This window comes from Harpegnathos saltator, unplaced genomic scaffold (genome assembly GCF_003227715.2).
Source record: "Harpegnathos saltator strain DR-91 unplaced genomic scaffold, Hsal_v8.6 scaffold180, whole genome shotgun sequence".
NCBI classification, from domain to species: Eukaryota; Metazoa; Arthropoda; class Insecta; order Hymenoptera; family Formicidae; genus Harpegnathos; species Harpegnathos saltator.
In genome coordinates this window covers 30,786-50,376 of record NW_020229962.1, presented here as the reverse complement: position 1 = coordinate 50,376, position 19,591 = coordinate 30,786, and the positions used below count along the sequence as shown (strand labels likewise).

The window sequence follows — 19,591 nt, the reverse complement described above, 5'->3', positions numbered from 1 at the left end:
TGGGAAAAAAATTGTCTCATAACTGTTATATTGCTCAGAGCATCTCAATTCTCTGGTATCAAAATGTATGAAGTTTTAAATCTATTCCTAATAAATCCATAATTTACAATGGATATGTATCCCTAAAATGTGAGAGGTAAGTGGACGAGTGGTTTGGAAAGGAAAGATATTCTTATTTTTAAGAAAACCGATGGATTAATATTCCTTCTTAAAGATTATTTATTTTGAGAATGACAGCTTTGCAATTTGTTAACGCGCATTTCTTTTCGTAATATATTAAGCGTCACATGGCGAAGGTGATGTCTTATGTTAGGGAAATTGTATTCTTGGAGGTCAGAGGATTCAACTAATTTACCTCGAGACAAACGAATTGTGTGAAGTGTTTGTGCATCTAAATATGTGTTGAAAAAGGAATAGAGAAAATAAAATAAGACGATTTAAATCTCCGCAAGAAAGCCTTTTTATATTGTTTAATAGGTTGAATAACAATGTAGTATAACATGTATCTAAAAATCTAGTAAAAAATAACGTTGTGTGAACCTTAAACCTTTCTTACTGGCTAAATACAGGCGTAATTTTCGCGGCGATTTTCATATTCTTATAATGCATTATCACATTAAATCTACATTTTTACGTACTAGAATCTTAGCTTAAGCAGCCAAAGGAGTCAATCATTTGAAATTGCCCGTAATGACCCGAGACGTGCAATATCTATACATAACTCCATTGATTACAACGCCGTCGGTAATGCTAAATAGTGTAGTAAAACGTTGTAATATGGACTTATATACACCTTGTATGTATCGATTAAGATTATTGATAATATTCAAGAGAATATTAAAATTAATCTCACTATTGCATCACACATTGAAATTATATCAAGATATAATCAAATATTAAAATGACAAGAAAATGATCGATCATGGTGGAAAAATGAGTTTTCTTCGATACTTTGCGGTCATTTTGACGTCACCATGATTTTCTGATCTGCCTGGGAAGTACCCTAACATAATATCCCTTGATTCCATTTAAAAATAATTTCCGATTGAAACAGCTCTTTTCTCTAATTAAATAAATTAAGATACTTAATAAAATGTTGTTACAAATTTTTTACCTCTCATACTTGAATGGTCGAAATTCTGTGTATCGTATCGCGCGAGAACCTTCTCGTAATCTGACGGTCCCGCGAACATCTTCAAGATAGAAACTTGCTGATCGTCGGGGATCGTTTCTCCAGCATGTAAACTTGTCACATCAATATTATTACTGTTTCGATGTGGGAGGAAGTCGTTGCCCTCTTTATTTATCAATATATGTCCACGTGCTTTCAACGGCAAATCGCCGCATCCTGTTACACTATAGCCGACATGAGGAACCTTTGGCCCATGTTTCACTACACTAATGCAAGGATTGTCGATATTAATCTCCAACTTGATTGTTTCCATTTGTTTCTCCGTCCCGGGTACGAGCACTTCTAACTCAGCTTCCATTTGAACCGGAAAGAAACCTATCTCACCCTCATACGGGGCATCAACATATATCGTGTCGTATAGGGTGGATTTGAAATCCTCCAGTCTAAGATTAATAGGTCTCCTTTTCGCGTCCTTGTATTTTCCGACATAATCACAGCACTTTTGAAATGCTGCATTCAGAGCTTTCGTACGTTGCTCCTGTAACTCTTTGTTGCTCAATATTTTATTTACAGTGAGATCCACATCGTAGTTACTGTTCTGTGTCCAATCCTTCGTGTCTTCTTTGTCTTGCGCCATGGATCTCTCTCTTGAGACACTTCGGCTCCTGGCTTTCTTACCGCCGATCAGTCCGACTCCTATCCTGTATTGATGCCATCCATATGACAAGCGATCTCGTATACCGGGGCTAGTTTCGATTTCCTTCGCTACCTCTTCCCTAAACATATCCGCTGACATGCTGTCTAGGCCAGGTATGTATTGGCAAAGCGTCTCATATAGACAATTGTTAGTACCGCCGCTCGCGCCGCTGTTCGAGCTGTCATCCTGACTAACCTGAAAATGACCATCTTTCAAGAAGATCCTAATCTCTATGCCTTGCTCACCATCCGACATCGTCGAGATCCTCTCCGACAGGCCGGATGCCTCATCCACGATAAGGGTCAGTCCTTCGACATTAAACCCGTGATTCTCCAGCATACGCTGAAGAACTGGGAGACATGCGGCCACGCAAGTTGTATCCATGGGCACGTTCTCACGCACAATGTCTGCGAACAGCTTGGGATTGCGGGTCTTTATCAGCAAGTTTTGCAGATTGTTGTGGTATTCCTTTTCAACTTGCTTGCGCTCCTCTTCAGGCATATTGAGCTCCTGCATTTTTTCTTCATATTCCTTCTTGTACTGCTGGAACTCGTCGGTGTACTTGCGCTCCTTATAATCGCTATACATCGATTGTATCTGGCTGCCAGCATAGCTTACTATCATCGTCGCGACAGTATGCATGATAGGCCTGACGATCTCTTCATCAATCACCTGGCCGGCTCGCGCACGCAGTGACGTCTTCCACATTGCTATAACATCGTGCCTAAATCTGTCCCTATCCGTGACATCGTCGACCATCGCGTCCTGTCGGTTTTGTCGGGTACTCGTGTTCATCTCATTTAGCTCGCTAATCTTCGTTTGCACACGTTCGTTTAACTCGTTCAGCATATTGCCCGTCACATTCCTCAAATCGTGAAGAACAGTCGTTTTCTTCAAGATCGTGCTCGCCGGACCCATCAGTTTCAGCAGCGTCTTCACCTTAAACGAGCCGACGAACGCTGAACGAACGGACTGAGATTTCCTGACAACGTTCATCACGGCGGACATAAGCCTGCTGGATATACGCGATAATTCAGAGGTTATACTGTTCGCGAAATAATCGTTGGTCAGGTCCTTTATCATCGCTGTCGCGTTCTGCCGGCCCAACGTTCGATACGCCGTCATCAAAGTATCAGACATAATATGCTGCTCTACAGATTGGTCGATCTCCGCCATCATGGAGAAACCGATATCTCGGCATAGGTTCTGCAGATATTTGTCCACGACCCAATCGACACTGGCGCTCGTCAGACCAAATGCGACGCCTTCCACGGTGCTCATTACGACGCGCTTCGTGAATTCCTTTGTCAGCAAATGAGTCCCTTTGCGCGTCAACTCGTTGAACACCTGTTTACCCGACATCGTGGTGATTTCTGTACCGGCTGACGAGACGTTGGGTCCGACTACGCTGTTTGCGTAGGATGAGGTTTTGCTTGCGGACGAGAACATAGCTCCAAGGCCAAACGTCAAGCCGGTGATTGCCAGACTCATTACCTTATGATGCATATAGCTTTTCCAGCTGAAATAGCCGCTCCTAAAAGCTGATATTGCAAAGAATATATCGCTTATACCCTCGGATACCAAGGCACCGGCCATATACGTCATAGTGCCGGCCGAAAAAATTTCTATCACGTTACCAAGTATGATTTGCATTATGCCGAATACGACGACCGCAGCGGTCTTAAATATCATCTTCCAGCTCCACGGTTGTTCCTGAATTACCACAAGATCACCCAAACCGTTCGTCGCGAAGATGTGTAGCTCCTCGCTTGGGTAATCGCCACTGCTAAAAGATCCGCTCGTTTCGATATGCTTCAACAGAGGCATCATACTACAGTCCGGCACGTCCAAGGCCTTGAACGCGTTTTTCAAAGTTTCCAAGGTGTTGACAATATTCTTCATCGTGGTCTTCTTGCCAAAGAGATTGTGGACGTCTATGATGTTCTTAATAGTTTCCGTCGGCCCCTCGTAATTTGTCGGTTCGCGTGTGTATCTCAGAGTGTCACCATCGACGAACACTAAGATTTTCTCTCTCTCTCCCGCTGTTAAACTATAATAAGTATACATTAGGGTTGACGATGCCTTAGGCTGCCACATTCCTGCCAAAGTGTTCAGCGATTTGCCCGTATTTCCCATAGGATCTGTAAATTGGTTCTTGAGACTTTCAATTACGTTTTCCTCCATCGACTCCATCACGTCGATCCATCCTTTTTGAATGACATAATTAAATAATTCTGTATCCTTTTTCGTCCGCGGTACCAGATTATTTTTATAGAACATTTGCATAAAAACATCCTTCCCACGTATCATGCGGTCGTACATATTCTGCAATTTGCTCTCCAAATTATCATTATTGCTGGATACCTTGGCGAGTTTGACGATTTTCTCTTCCATCAACGAACAAATGACCGATTGGTGCGGTTTGGTCATTAGCTGTAGATTAACGGGTACCGCTTCGTCCTGAAAATTTTGTACCAATTTCTGCAACGCTATTCTGTAGATGAAGCAAACGTTCAACAGTTGTATCACGAAGCTTTCGTAGATTGGGCAGGAAGGTAGTTGAAGATTCGCGATCTGGTCGTACGGGACGACCAATCGATAAATGCCCTTTTCTCCATCCGATAAGACTTTTTGTTTGACTAAATCTGTTAGAATCCGTTTCGCATCTTCCTCCGAGATATCTCGTTCGGTCAAATCCTTCACGGTTATAGAGTCAAAGTACGGAAAGATCACGTTCTCCACTTTCCTCGCATCATAGGTCGCTTTCTTGTTATAAGTGAAAACGTTCCTGCGTTTCAGTATCTTATATTTGTCATCACTAATGAATTTTTTGAAAAACTTTTTCTCCAATGTGATATCTTCGTCCTTGTCCTGGTTGTCCTGTTCCACGGCGCCGGTTGTGTGGAGAAGCAGCTGTTCTTTATTGCATTTCAAAGTGTGCTTTTCCAATTGCTTCTGCTCGATTATATTGTCCAGTGATTTCAAGAAAGACGGATCAATGTTCCGGAGCTTCTTTACGACAATCTTCATGTACTTCACCTCATCCTTCAATATCTTCTTCTTCACTAGTAATTTCCAAAAATCCTCTTTGTTGGGCATTCTCACCGACTTCTTCAAATCCTTCTCAAATTGTTGTGACTCAATAGAGAAGCCACGTTTCTTCATGAGAAAATCGTTCAACTCCTTCGGAATTACTCCGTGATGCTCGCAGATCTTCTTCACGATACCTTCCTCAATATTCTTTGATACTCTCGGCTTTCTTAAAATATCATTTTTAATCAAGTCGAGGTACAAAGTCTCAGCTAACTCCTCGTTGATATCGTATTTCTCGAGATTTTGCGACGTCACGTTGTGACCAAACATATCGTCAATAGATTGCAAGAAGATCTGGTATATGGTGCTGATGTTCTTATGTTGCTCCTTGAAAGCGTCGATCTGCATGATACCAGGATTCCGTTGCTTCAGCGCGTCGATGATATTTCCAGCCATTATCGCATAATCGCGATGTTTCTCCAAGAGTTTCGCCGACTTGCGCAATTCTTTTTTGAGTTCCTTCAAAGCACCTCGGTCTTTCTTGTCAATCTTCTTGATCAACGAGAAAGCTTTGTAGTAATGCGCGCTTTCTGAGAAATTGGGCTCTTCTTTGATAACGCGATCAAATAGTTCGATTGCCGTGTCCTGCTGCTTATTTCGTGCGAAATATTTGGCAAGCCTGATGATTTGGGTGGGTTCGCGAGTCCACTGCACCCAGTCTTTGCTCTCTTTCGATTTCAATACACGCAAGCGATCGATCAATTTGCTGAGGGATGCTTTATATTTATCCGTGTCCTGTTCTCCCAACATGCCGTTTATATACTTGCTGTTCTCATCCAACCAGAAAGCCCACTCGTCCAGGCAGCTACGCAACAGTACTTCTTTCACTTCATCACAGACCTCGTCCTTCAGGTTCTTCCCTAGCTGCTGGTACACCTCCTTAAATTGGTGAAAAGCATCCTCCTCTACGCTTATCCGCGTCTCATAGTATAGCTTGATGTCTGAGATACGACGAATCTCCTCAAAGTCCCGTTCTTTTTTCAGGTGCGACGTTTGCGAGATACTTTGCGTGTCCCGCGAGCCCAGGATAATCAATCTACCGGAACCATTGTTGCCGCACCGAGCTGCACGGCCGAAAGCTTGCTGTTCTACTCGATTGTTGTTCGGTAGATACGTGAGACAAACATGTAGACCGCCTGCCTTGTCCAACTGCTCGGTGATCTTGATGTCGGTGCCGCGACCGGCCAAATTGGTCGCGATGATAATTTGACCTTCACGTAGATGCTCAGCGGTCACGTCGAAGGATTCGTAATCGCGCGTGTATGTGTGTAAGTTGGTCATGTTCTTGGCGCCTATCATGCTATACAAAGACTCCACGTCGTGTACGGTCTCGCAAATTATCAGCACTGATCGGCCTGCTTTCGTGTAAATATCGGCTTCCGAGTGTATCTGTTGACACCATTCCTGTAGGTTAGAACAGGCGACCGGATTACACTCCTTGAATTTCCTCATCTTCGTGGTCGGCACCGTGACGAAGTCCACCTGGTAGATCTTCCGCAGCAGATCTCGCTCTCGATGGGAACCCAATGTGCCAGTCAGGCCATATAGATTGCCATAAAGCTTCAGATAATATACGTTTGACACGAACACAGCCTTCAGACTCTGCATCGACAGCTTGCAGCCATGTTTCAGTTGTAAAAACTGATGCAACGCTTCATCCCATTGCGAGTTTGTCTGGTCTGTACCCGTGTCACGGTCGATGATAGTGATGTTGGCCTTAAGATCCGGCCTACTGCCTTTCCTGTCAACATCCACTATATAGTCTTGCCGTTCCTGCATAAATAACGCCGTTTTAGCGCTGTTGATCCAGGCGTCTAAGTGCAGAATTATAAACGGTTTCAAATAATTAGGAACAACGACGGATTTCTCGCGCTTGGAAATTTGCTCGAACAGAAATACCAGATATCGCTCGTAACTCTCGAAGTCGGGTGACAATACTTTCAAGATGTCTTTTTCGCTCACATTGTCCTTTAGTAGGTAACCGTTGTTATCGATTATATTGTGTTTGATCAAACGTTCCCATATTGTATTTACTTGTTGGCCACTTATATGCGCGTCCATCTTCTTAATATCCTTCTTCGACAACGAGCCGTACATATTACGTAAGACCGCCTGTCTGATCGCTTTGCTGTCAAAGATCTGTAGAAACTCCTCTTGGCTCGTGAAAGACCTGTTAATTAACTGCCAGATGTACACGTAAACAGACTCCAGCTTGTCCAGGCACGGTAAGTCGTGGGATAAATACAGCATGTTGTTACCCTTGTCGAGCAGCATACTGTCCACTTCGTCTATGATGACGTTTTCAAAGCTGCGGTCGCCTAAAATGTTCTTACCATAGAATCGATCCAGTAGATAGTCGCGTTGGAAACCGGAGAGCTCTCCGTAAATTACATTTTTACAAGAGTACATCTCCTTCCGTTTCTCGACGTCATTGTCGCAATTGTGCGACACGCTGACGGAGAAGAAGTCGTAAATATCATTGTTGATTTCGCTATCACGTTTCGCCAGAACCGATGAGCTGGTAATGATGTCGACCTTTTGACCACAGAGTGCCTTCAAGATAGATAATGCTACGACGATAAGCGATTTACCTTCCCCTGTGGATACCTGCATCAGTGTGCTGCATTTATTCCTGAATAATGCAAGTATAGCGAGTTTTTGCGTGTCGCGGAGCCTAAAATTTCTCTTCAGATTTATGGTGTTGTCTATCAGACCGAGCAACTCAGCCACGTAATTGTATATATATTGCAATTTATCATTCTCTTTTTCGTAAAGCTGTATGTTGGATTTATGTTTAGCGATCTCTTCTTTGATCGCTTCTTCGCTGGTTCCCGTCACTTGCTTCATGGCTTGTATGGTATCTCTGATTGCATTTAAATCGTTCAGAATATGTTCGGAAGTGTTGCCGTTGCCACTGATCAAATCTATCAATTTGTTCACGGTGCGATCTTCCCCGTTAGTAGGAAATATCGCTTTCATCAAGATTATCCATTCGTTGATCTGGCATTCGTTGAGTGTGATGAGAATGTCTTTGGAGAAATTCCATTCTCCGTTGTGAAAACTTGTCAGAATCTGAAGAAAATCATCAGTAGTTATCGAGCCAGTTTTCTTTTGAAAAAAAGACGACAACGCGCGTGTCAAACTTGTGCTCTTATTCGACTGCAGCGTGACACCTTTTTTTATAAGAAGATCCATGAATTCGTCCACGAGAGAAGTGCCGGCGCTATTCTCCAAAGATAGCAGGTAATAAGAGGCTCTCTGTAATTCTTCGTCCTCCCATTCAGTTAACGTGGACAGTTTGGTCGTCCAATATTTTTCCTTGATCGCGTACGGCCACTCGGATAATTCCAACTCATTGAGTCCAGGCACACGGTCTGAAATATTACTCAGCAAGTACAAGATGTTTCTTATACATTCCGTCGAGAAGGCCTTGTTCAATTTGCTCTGCTCCAATTTGGAGTTCAATAGTAACAGAGTTTCTTTCTCATGAATATTTGCCAAGTACCGCCTCCATTCGTGTATCTCGTCCAACAACATTTGAAAGTGATTCTCGAGCTTCAACAGTATAATTTCGTTTAACCATTGTTGCTGAGGATACGCCCTGATTATCCAGCTAAATATATTTAGGCCAGGACGATCCTCGATAACGAAATTCAGTACTGCGTTCACCAAGCAATACAGTTCGTTGTAGGTAATGTGTCTTCCATTGCATGAGAAAACTTTAGCTATAGCGTGAATGATCTCACGTTGTCCAATGTACTTAGATGATATTTTGTCCAGCATGAATCGTAGCTTCTGTTTCTCGTCCGAGGAGGAAAAGTGTCGTATTATATCGTACATATCCAGCTTCTCGTCGATTTCGATTTCGGTAGTGGAAATCACGCTGTTATACTCTTTACTTCCAGGAAGGAACAATCCTTTTTTCATGTACTCATTGATATCGGTATGACGTTTCATCGACTCCAACTTTGCGATGATTTTCGCGCACAGGTTAGCTCTGCCGTCACGTTCCATGTTTAGTCGAAGGAAGTTCTGATTGATATCCAGCAGAATATAGTTCTTGTCAGTGTACAAGAGATATATAACATCTGTAGATTGCGGATTGTGTACGTCCAACAAACAGATTTGGTTGTTTCGATCCGTGATGTACATGCAGATATTAATATTGAATATATACGCTAACAATTCTCGGTAACTCGGTGACAACGGCCCATGTAGCTGTATGTGTCGTACGTATTCCTTGAGTATTTTCGGGTCCTTCATACATTCCTTCCAGACAAAACGTTCATTAAACATCTTACTAAATCGTCGGTAAATCTCCTTCAACTGTTTGTCCTTTTTCGCATCCTCCTTCAACTTGTTTTCCACATTTGTGTTATTTAAACTTCGGAAGAACTGACCTACCACTTCTTTACAAGAGCCTACATCGAGCTTCGATTCTTTGTAAAATTTCTTCAATTTCATTTCTTGCTCGCCGACGAACTTGCTGTATTCTTCGTAATATTTCTTCACATTTCCGTGCGCCTCTTCTTCTTTACCCTCGTCCATTACAAAAGACGCAATGGAGAATTTGAAAACGTCGTGATACTTGCTCACGTTTTCTGCTGTGCAAAATTTTGAAATCATCTTGCGCTGCGCCTCATTATCCTCAAAAAAGTACTGTTGCAAATTGCCCAACTCTTTGTGCAGACCTAGATTAATATGCGGATTATTTTTGATTTTTCGAAAATACTTTATCGCATTCTTTGGTGTTAATTCAAATTTGTTATTAGCAATGCATTGATATCCGGCTACCTGTAATGCAATTTGTTGTAGAACAGCTAAACGATACTTTTCAATTAAGAGTTGTTCAATATTTTTCAACTGCAATTCCACTTGAATATCATATGCACTATCGTTCGTGTTTTCTCTCCTCTTTTTTGCGTGTTTGTCTTTCAATCGTTCGTAAAGCTCATACAAATAATTGAAGTGAGTATAATCAAGTTGTTCATTTTTTAATTCAAACCACTCATTTAATGGTGCTTGGCGTAAATCTTTTAGCAATTCTTCCAAAGACTTCTCACGTGCTTGTTGAGGCTCAGTGTGGCAGATCGGAGAAATTGTGTTAAATACTCTTGTATTTTGTTGCGCAGATGGTTTTGCACGCGTAACAGTTACCTTCGATATTTCCTTCATCTGTTGCTCTTTGTTCTCCATCATTATCCCGAAAGCATGTTCCTCAGCATATCGCATGCACGTCTGGATATCCTGATATAAACCGATGTGTGTCTCGACCATATGTTGAGAGTACTGCATGAAGATATGATTCTGCGAAATATTCTTTTTTCTCTCAGCTTGAGTTTGACGCTCCGAGCGTGTTGAAGTATCTTTCTCTGTGAATGTCGTGCTTGCAGGTTTCGGGATACTGGTCTCTGATATTTGTACGTAGGTATAATTAGAATTCGTAGCACGATAAGGAACGTATATCCGATCCGAAGCACTGCCGTCATAAAAACTCAAATTGAGTTTCCTGTTCTGATTTGTACCGTAATATATCCCGTCGCTCCAGAATGCCCAGTCAATGAAAGACATGTCCCAGCCATTTTCTCCATGAGTGCCACATTTACCTTCTTTGCCATTCTCGCCATTCTTGCCCGAATTGGAAGCTACGACAATACTTTTGTCGCTACTAATTACATCACCAGGGTATCCTCCTTGCCCACCTAAACCAGTCGCACCCCCACGTCCTCCGGGACGACCTGCAGAGCCTTTACATAACACGAAAGTTTGGCCGCCGTACGAGGAAGAAAAGTAAATTTCTTGACCGTCTTCGGTTACAGCTTCTACGAATGCGTCAGATCTTTGTCTATGTTTTATTACATCTTCTACTGAACAATTGTTACCATTTAACCAAGATACTCTTATTTGTCCCAAGGAACGAATATTACGTACTATCGTTCTCAAATTGTCCACCGAGCTACTACCAACAAATTTTCCGCAGGTTGGGAATTTACTATTGAAATCCGCATGAGAAATACCTGTTCCATTTCTTCCATTCTTACCGTCACCGCCGCTTTGACCGTCGCTACCATTTCCACCGTTGGACCAAATCTCTAGCATCTGCGAATGTAACACGTTATCTGCATGAACAAAAACATTTCCTCCGCTTTCTCCACATTTTCCATGTTCTCCATCTGCACCCACACCGTCGTCGTCGGTTTTCGCTTTGGTAATTGTTGTAGCGTCTGCGGACTTTCCAGAAATATCCCATTTACATTTGTCGCAAATTACAATCGCTTTAGCATAGACTACGATGTTTTTTCCATGCCACATGCTATTTTCCAGATTTTCATTGACATACATAATGCCAGAGCATATGAAACGAACTTCTTCTATATTAGAATCATGTAACAAAAGGGAATTTACATCATTGATGATATCACTTAGGTAAAAATTTCCACCTATTATTTCAATAACGACTCGGTTATCAATTGTCAACTTTTCTATTTTTACCGGTTTAAAGTATGCTCCGATAATTTCTTGATATTTATTCATTAAGGCAATATGTTTTTGCCCTATTAATGACTGCGTTGCGTATTGCAATTGCTTAAGCTTTACATCAGAATCAACGATATCAAGGTCCATAATTATTTGAAAAAATTTATCGCTCGATATATCAGGTTCATACAAGTGTTGTAACTTCATCATATCCGGATATTTGTCGCATTTTTCAAACATAACTAAAAATTCAAGCAATGCCTTGAGAAAGTCAATCTCCTTAGTTACAGTGTTACTGTGTGCCATTGAGAGTTCCAGGCATTTTTCTTTAAAATGTCTCATCAAAGTTTCTTCTTTGTATTGTTCAATAAGATCTTTGTGTTCCATTAAAAGTTTGTAATAATTCAACTCACAAAACGGAAGCGGGATTTCAACAAAATGTCTGATGTTGTTCAAAGCAATAAGTTGCTCTATTAAATGACCGTCAGTTGAATGTTCATTTAGAAAACTATCGATCTCCTCTACCCAGTACTCCAAGCAATACTTGACATATTTATCCTCTATGTAAGCACGATCGACAGTATTCAGCTGGACGTTATGTTCTTTCTCAATGATATTCTGTATCTGCTCCAAGTGATATCCATATTTCCTTAGATTTGTCCGTATTAAATCTGGTATATCTGTTACCTTCATTGTAACTTCTTTTGCAATCTTGCTATACGTATAATATCTTGGTATATAGTAAATCTTAACTTTTATTCTTAGTAATTTTATATGATGAAACGTGATATTTGGATATCTTATGCCCCTAAATTGCTAGCTATTGAATTTGGCAATATCTAGAAAAAGGGAAAATTAAACGTGCTATAACATCCATTAACCTATTTTTTTGTACATTATGAATTATAGAATATCATTTTTGTTAAAGAAAATTTTTATAAGAAAAAGTCGAGACATTATCGAATGCAGGTTGAGTAGATTGCATGATTACCTACTGCTGTTTTATCACTTATCCAGACGTATCAGATAACATTTGCTGACGCATCCATTGAAATTATGGAGAGTAGTGTTCCAATACTCCTTTCTGCATTGCTTAGCAACACCTTATCTATTCCTACGGAATCACACATATACTTAGCAAGCATGACGCATACTACTGACACTTAACGCTATCGTTTATATTCCACCAAATAAACTACTACAAACGAAGAGCAGACCGATGGCGTTCGTCGGCATCTGATACGCGATTAACTCCTTTGCATGAGACGTCACGTACACCACGAATCTGCGAGTGCTGGTCAAGGTCGTCTGATGAATTGTCATATACGGTTCAATATGTTTAGTATGTTCGATATTTGATAATGTGAAAATGATATCAAATATCATGTTCGCGGACCCATGTAACTGATTTTAATCAACCAAATTTATTCTTAGGAATAAAAAGTGTGGCGATAATATTTCTAAATTAAATCGTGCGAACGCGACAAAACGGTGCAACAGAAATTATTTTATTTTACATTTAAATATGTTCGGTAAATCAAAAGATCACAGCGCAGACCACTCGCAGCTCAACTTAAACTTCCTGCATTTAAAATGTTAAATACTGACACATGCTTTCATAATATTAACCATGATACATTTAATATCAATTTATAATGTGTATAAGTGTCATAATTGATATCATAATTATGGCTTCTCATAAGAGATGAAATATTTATCGAATTGACATTAACGATTTGACATTTAGAATATGCGCGACATAGAAAAACATGTTTATAAAATAGATATAAAGAACAAAATTCTTACATACTACTTATTGTTCTTTAGAAATATAAAAAGAAATATCTTTATAAGATATCAAAAATTTGATATTCCGATGACATAAAAAATAAAATTCTCACGGAGAAATTAATTCATTTTTCCAATTTAAAAGAACTTAATCTTGTATGAAAGAGAAAATTTTACACATTGAGATAAATCGGCACTTTATAATCAAACTTTTCTAAAATTTTAAAGACTTTAAATTTACACAAAAAAACTTATGAGTCTTACCTAATATTATGTGCAGTTGGTCTTAATATTTTGTTCAGTCTTCTAAGCTTAATTATATTTGTTGAAGATAACAGGATTCAGTACAAACTTCGAGAGTTATTCGCACGTCAGTCTGCGGCGGACTGAACGGAGCGAACACTGGCTTCTGCTTTTTACTGTTTAGTCTTGCGGATTTCCTGACGCCTGGTCGTCCATTCATCGTGCCACTATCAATAAACTCTTGCCTCTTTCATTCGTGCGAATCTTAAACGGATCTCGTCCAATTAAAACTAATCGTAAAACACTGAAATGTTTAATTCTGTTGAATTATATGATCACGACCTTGGGAAATTTTTACGTAAGTTACCGTTTTTCATTTTTTATTTTTAACCGAACATATATTGTTATGCAGAGGATAGTAGAAATTTTTCTTACTCTGTTCTTCACTTCTATTTTCATATGTATTTTATCCATTAATCTCATTCTTTTCTCTATGTTTTCGAAAATTTATAGTTTCTGAAAAAATAATTCTGTTGTATAAAAATTTTTCAATTTTGTCAATAGCTATATGTCAAACATATTTCTCAATTAGATCTCTCAAATATCCTATATATTTTTCAAAATTTTCGTGAAAATACATAGCTACCTACATAGCATGAAGGTCACAATGATCACAAGGAAGTCATATTAAAATCATAGAGATGTACGAAATCGAATGTGTTTTGTCATAAATGTTGTGTCTTTATGACATCATCCCTATGACACTCGTGTAACATTAGCCTCGCAGAGACATCGTTGCATCGTGCATATGCACACACACGCGTTTTTGAACAAATTCTAAAACGATTTTCTCTCTTACAAAATGTTATACGAAGCTTAATTTTTTACTTATACAGGTAAATAGTTTACCTATTACCAGTCGGTAGGTATAAGAAGTAGGTAGGGATAGTACAACTCACTGTCAGATGTTGACTGTGATACGATGACTTTATCAATGATGATACATAGTACACATTTTCATAACTTCCATTGATATATCGTATCGCGTATCACGAAGGGACTCTGCGAAGCTGATATGCATTCCTTCTACGCAAACGCGTATCATTGCACAGCGAAAAGCGATAATTTATGGCGAAGTTATTTGGCATGAATGGATTAATATGATAGCTAAGTAGCAAGGATTAATGAAATTTTAATAGCGAATAAAGTTGAATTGTAGTAGCGAATAATTTTAAATTAGTAGGGTACGATTATACGTAACGTTTGAGGACAAAATATTTGATTACACGAATTATTATTCTCAGACTGAAAAATAAACTTTTGGGAATAAAAACTGAAATGAATAAAATGGAGAAGAAAGATGGAGTGATAATCATGCTTTAAAAAACATAAGATATCTTATTCCTTTTTAAAGATTATTTATTTTGAGAATGATAGCTTTCACAACTTGTTAGCGTCCATTCCTTTCCGTGATATATTAAGTCAATTACTTTAATTGAAATAAATATTTGTTCATAATTCCGAAAACATTTATTTTTCGACCTATGTTTATTAATACTTTTTTCCTCCATTTTGTGACTATCTACTCTTGAAGTCTCAAATTTTCTTTTTTAAATATCCTGCAATATATGTAGGTTGTTTGGTAAGTTTCGAACATAAGGATGTTGGTCGGAAACTGTTGTAAGGTATGAAAGTACTTCTTAATCTTACATCTTTTTAATAACTGCTCTCAAATGTTCAACCATATGTGACGCTTAATTTTGTTTTGACGGTCAGTTGTAATATGCATGTCAATATATTTATTTAACAATGAAAGAAATCGAATATCGTTCCGTGATCAAATACATGAATTTAAAAAGGAAAATCCAGTAGTCAAAACTGAGTTGGATTCTGTTTACGGTGATTTTGCTTTTTTGTCTTCAACAATGAAAATTTGGATTGCCGAGTCTAAACGTAGCCATATAAGTGTGTTTGATCATGAGTTCAAAAACGCCCGACTTTTTTGGAAAACGACAGAAACTTATTCAAACACCTGATACATAAACTAACTAAAAAATAAAATTGATCACATTAAGTATTTTACACATATATTTTAAGATAGCACAAACACATATAAAAAATTACATTCATATAAATTTAATAGAAAATACGACATATATACAGGGTATCCCATTTTAAAGGATCCACTCAAATATCTCAGAAATATTGCGTTAAATCGAAAAATGTTTCAGACAAAAATTGTATCGTTTAAAGGGGGACATAAAACAACTATATCAGTTTGTTTACGCCACAGATGACGCCACTTTCGAGATATTCATTGATTATTACTTTTCTTAAATGGAAATCACACTTTTTAATTATCTTTTCCTACCAATCTTTTTCTACCAATTAATTTTCATAACTTCTGAAACATATTTTTATTTGCCTAATATTTTTGAAATATTTAAGAAAAATTTGGTAACTTTCCAGTATTTAACTCGCTAACTTTTTCATGGAAAAAGAATAGCACTAGACTTTTTTACTCTTTTTGATCTCAATAATATATTATTACAACAATGCCCTAACTTTTATTAACTTACCGATTTTGGAAATACTTCAATATAATATCCCTTCACTTCATTTAGAAATGATTTCTAATTCAAACAATTCCTTTCTCTATGAATAAATAAATCAAGACGCTTAGTAAAATGATGTGACGAATTTTTTACCTCTCATGCTTGAATAGTCAAAACTCTCTGTATCGTATCGCGCGAGAACTTCTTCATAGTATGACGGTTCTGTGAACATCTCCAAGATAGAAACTTGCTGGTCATCAGGGATCATTTTTTCAGCAAGACTTGTCACATCAATATTATTACTATTTCGATGTGGAAGGAAATCGTTGCCCTCTTTATTTATCAATATATGTCCGTGTGCTTTCAATGGCAAATTGCCGCGTCCAGTTATACTATAACCGACATGAGGAACCTTCGGTCCATGTACTACACTAATGCAAGGATTGTCGATATTAATCTTCAACTTAATTGTTTCCGTTTGTTTCTCTGTCCCGGGTACGAGCACTTTCAACTCTGCTTCTATTTGGACTGGGAAAAAACCTATCTCACCCTCGTACGGGGCATTAACATATATCATGTCGTACAGAGTGGGTTTGAAATCCTCCAGTCTGAGATTAATGGGTCTCTTTTTCACGTCCTTGTATTGCCTGACAAATTCGCAACATTTTTGAAATGCTGCATTTAGAGCTTTCGTACGTTGCTCCTGTAACTCCTCCTTGCTCAATATTTTATTTATAGTGAAATCCACGTCGTACTTACTGTTCTGTGTCCAATTTTTCATGTCTTCTTTGTCTTTTGCCATGAATCTCTCTCTTGGGACGTTTCGGCTTCTAGCTTTTTTACCACCGAATAGTCCGATCCTTAATCTGTATTGATGCCCTCCGTACGACAAACGGTCTCGTATACCGGGGCTAGTTTCGATTTCTTTTGCTACCTCTTCCCTGAACGTCTCCGCCGATATGCTATCTAGGCCAGGTATGTACTGGCAGAGCGTCTCATATAGGCAATTGTTGGAGCCGTCGCTCGCGCCACTGTTCGAGTTGTCATCCCGACTAAGCTGAAAGTGATCGTCCTTCAAGAAGATTCTAATCACTGTGCCCTGTTCACCGTCCGACATGGTCGAGATTCTCTCCGACAAGCCAGGTGCCCCATCTATGACGAAGGTTAATCCTTCGACATTGAACCCGTGATTCGCCAGCATACGCTGAAGAACTGGCAGACATGCAGCCATGCAGGTGGTATCAATTGGCACGTTCTCGCGCACAATGTCCGCGAGAAGCTTGGGATTGCGAGTCCTTATCAACAAGTTTTGCAGATTGCTGTGGTATTCTTTCTTGACCTGCATGTGCTCCTCTTCGGTCATGTCCCTGAGTTCCTGCATCTTTTCTTCGTATTCCTGTTTGTACTGTTGGAACTCGTCGGAGTAATTGCTCTCCTTATAATCACTATACATCGATTGTATCTGGCGGCCAGCATAGTACATTATCATCGTCGCGACAGTATTCATGACGGGCCTGACGATCTCTTCGTCAATCACCTGGCCAGCTCGCGCACGCAGTGTCGTCTTCCATAATGTTATAATATCGTACCTGTATCGGTCTATATCCGTGGCATCGTCGTCCGTCGAATTCTGTTTGTCTTGTCGGGTACTCGTCTTCATCTCACTCAACACGTTGATCTTCTTTTGAACACTCTTGTTCAACTCGTTCAGCATATTGTCCGTCATATTCCTCAGATCGTACAGAACAGTCGTTTTCTTCAAAATCGTGCTCGCCGGACCCATCAGTTCCAGCACTGTCTTCACATTAAACGAGCTGACGGACACTGAACGAGCGGACTGGGATTGCTTGACAAAGTTCAACATGGTGTACACCAGCCTACAACATATACGCGACAACTGAAAGGTGGTACCGCTTGCGAAATAATTCTTGGTCAAATCTTTTATCATCGCCGTCGCATTCTGTCGGCCCAACGTTCGATACGCCGTTATCAAAGTATCGGACATGATATGCTGCTCTACAGATTGGTTGATCTCAGTCATCATGGAGAAGCAGATGTCCCTGCACAGGTTCTGCAGATACTTGTCCACGACCCAATCGATACTTGAGCTAGTCAGACCAAATGCGACGCCTTCTACGGTGCTCATCGCGACGCGCTTCGTGAATTCTTTCGTCAGCAGATGGGACCCTTTGCGCGTCAGCTTGTTGAACACCTGCTTACCCGACATCATAGTCATTTCTGTACCGGTTGACGAGACGTTGGGTTCGACTATGCTGTTTGCGTAGGACGAGGTTTCGCTTGCGGACGAGGACATCGCTATAAGGCTGAACTTCAAACCGGTGATGGCCAGGCTCATTATCTTATGATGCATATAGCTTTTCCAGCTGAAATAGCCGCTCCTGAAAGATGAGATTGCAAAGAAGATATCACTCACACCCTCGGATATCATGGCGCTGGCCATACATGTCATGCCGGCCGAAAAGATTTCTATCACGTTACTAAGTATAATCTGCATTATGCCGAACACGACGACCGCAGCGGTCTTGAATATCATCTTCCAGGTCCATGGTTGCTCTTGAATTACCAGAAGATCATCCAGACCGTTCGTCACGAAAATGTGTAACTCCTCGCTCGGGTAATCGCCACTGCTGAAAGATCCGCTCGTTTCGATATGTTTCAATAGCGGCATCATGCTGTAGTCCGGCGCGTCCAAGGTCTTGAACGTGTTTTTCAAAGCTTCCAAGGTGTTAACGATATTCTTTATTGTGGGCTTCTTGCCGAAGAGGTTATAAGCGTCTATAATGGTTTTGATAGTTTCCGTCGGACCCTCGTAATTCGTCGGTTCGCGTGTACATCTCAGAGTGTCACCGTCGACGAACACTAAAAGTTTCTCTCGCTCTCCCGCTGTTAAACTATAATAAGTATACAGTAGAGTTGACGACGCCTTGGGCTGCCGCATTCTTGTGGCCATTTTTGCCATTGTGTTCGGCGATTTGCTTGTATTTCCCACAGGATCTATAAATTGGTCCTTGAGACTTTCCATTACGTTTTCCTGCATCGAATCCACCACGTCGATCCATCCTTTCTGAATGATGTAATTAAATAAGTCTGCATCCTTTTTTTTCGACTGCAGTATCAAATTGTTTTCATAAAGTACTTGCATGAAAATATCCTTCCCACGTATCATGCGCTTGTACATGTTCCGCAATTTGCTCTCCAAATTATCATTATTGCTAGATACCTTGGCAAGTTTGACGATCTTCTCTTCCATTAACGAACAGATCACCGATTGGTGCGGCTTGGTCATTAACTGCAGGTTAACGGGTACCGCTTCGTCGTGAAAGTCTTTTACTAATTTCTGCAACGCTATTCTGTACATGAAGCAGACGTTCAACAGCTGTATAACAAAGCTTTCGTAGATGGGACAGGAAGGTAGTTGAAGATTCGCGATCTGGTCGCAAGGGATGGCCAATTGGTAATAACCCATCCTCCCAATCAATAAGACTTTTCGCTTGACCAAATCCATTAGAATCCGTTTCGCATCTTTCTTCAAGATATCTCGTTCAGTCAAATCTTTCAAGGTAATCGAGTCGAAACACGGAAAGA

At 40.0% G+C, this 19,591-nt stretch overlaps 1 protein-coding gene across 3 annotated transcripts; it reads right to left on the bottom strand.

Annotated features, from left to right (window-relative positions):
* Positions 1–449: 449 nt before the first annotated feature.
* Positions 450–13,551, bottom strand: LOC112588266 (uncharacterized). Of its 3 annotated transcripts, XM_025297579.1 has the most exons (4): positions 13,452–13,551; positions 12,395–12,513; positions 10,448–12,238; positions 450–10,333 (listed from the first exon to the last, which is right to left on the bottom strand). In XM_025297579.1, the coding sequence occupies exons 3-4, from the start codon at positions 12,090–12,092 to the stop codon at positions 1,086–1,088; spliced, it is 10,893 nt and encodes a 3,630-aa protein (XP_025153364.1). In that variant the 5' UTR covers positions 12,093–12,238; positions 12,395–12,513; positions 13,452–13,551; the 3' UTR covers positions 450–1,085. The 3 variants fall into 3 exon arrangements, with proteins under 3 accessions (XP_025153364.1, XP_025153362.1, XP_025153363.1); XM_025297577.1 differs by having other exon boundaries at positions 450–12,238; XM_025297578.1 differs by lacking the exon at positions 13,452–13,551 and having other exon boundaries at positions 450–12,238; positions 12,391–12,589.
* Between the last annotated feature and the right edge of the window lie 6,040 nt (positions 13,552–19,591).

Excerpts from the sequence above, each read along its gene's own strand:
- LOC112588266 (XM_025297577.1), bottom strand. The coding sequence starts at position 12,092 with ATGAAGGTAACAGATATACCAGATTTAATACGGACAAATCTAAGGAAA.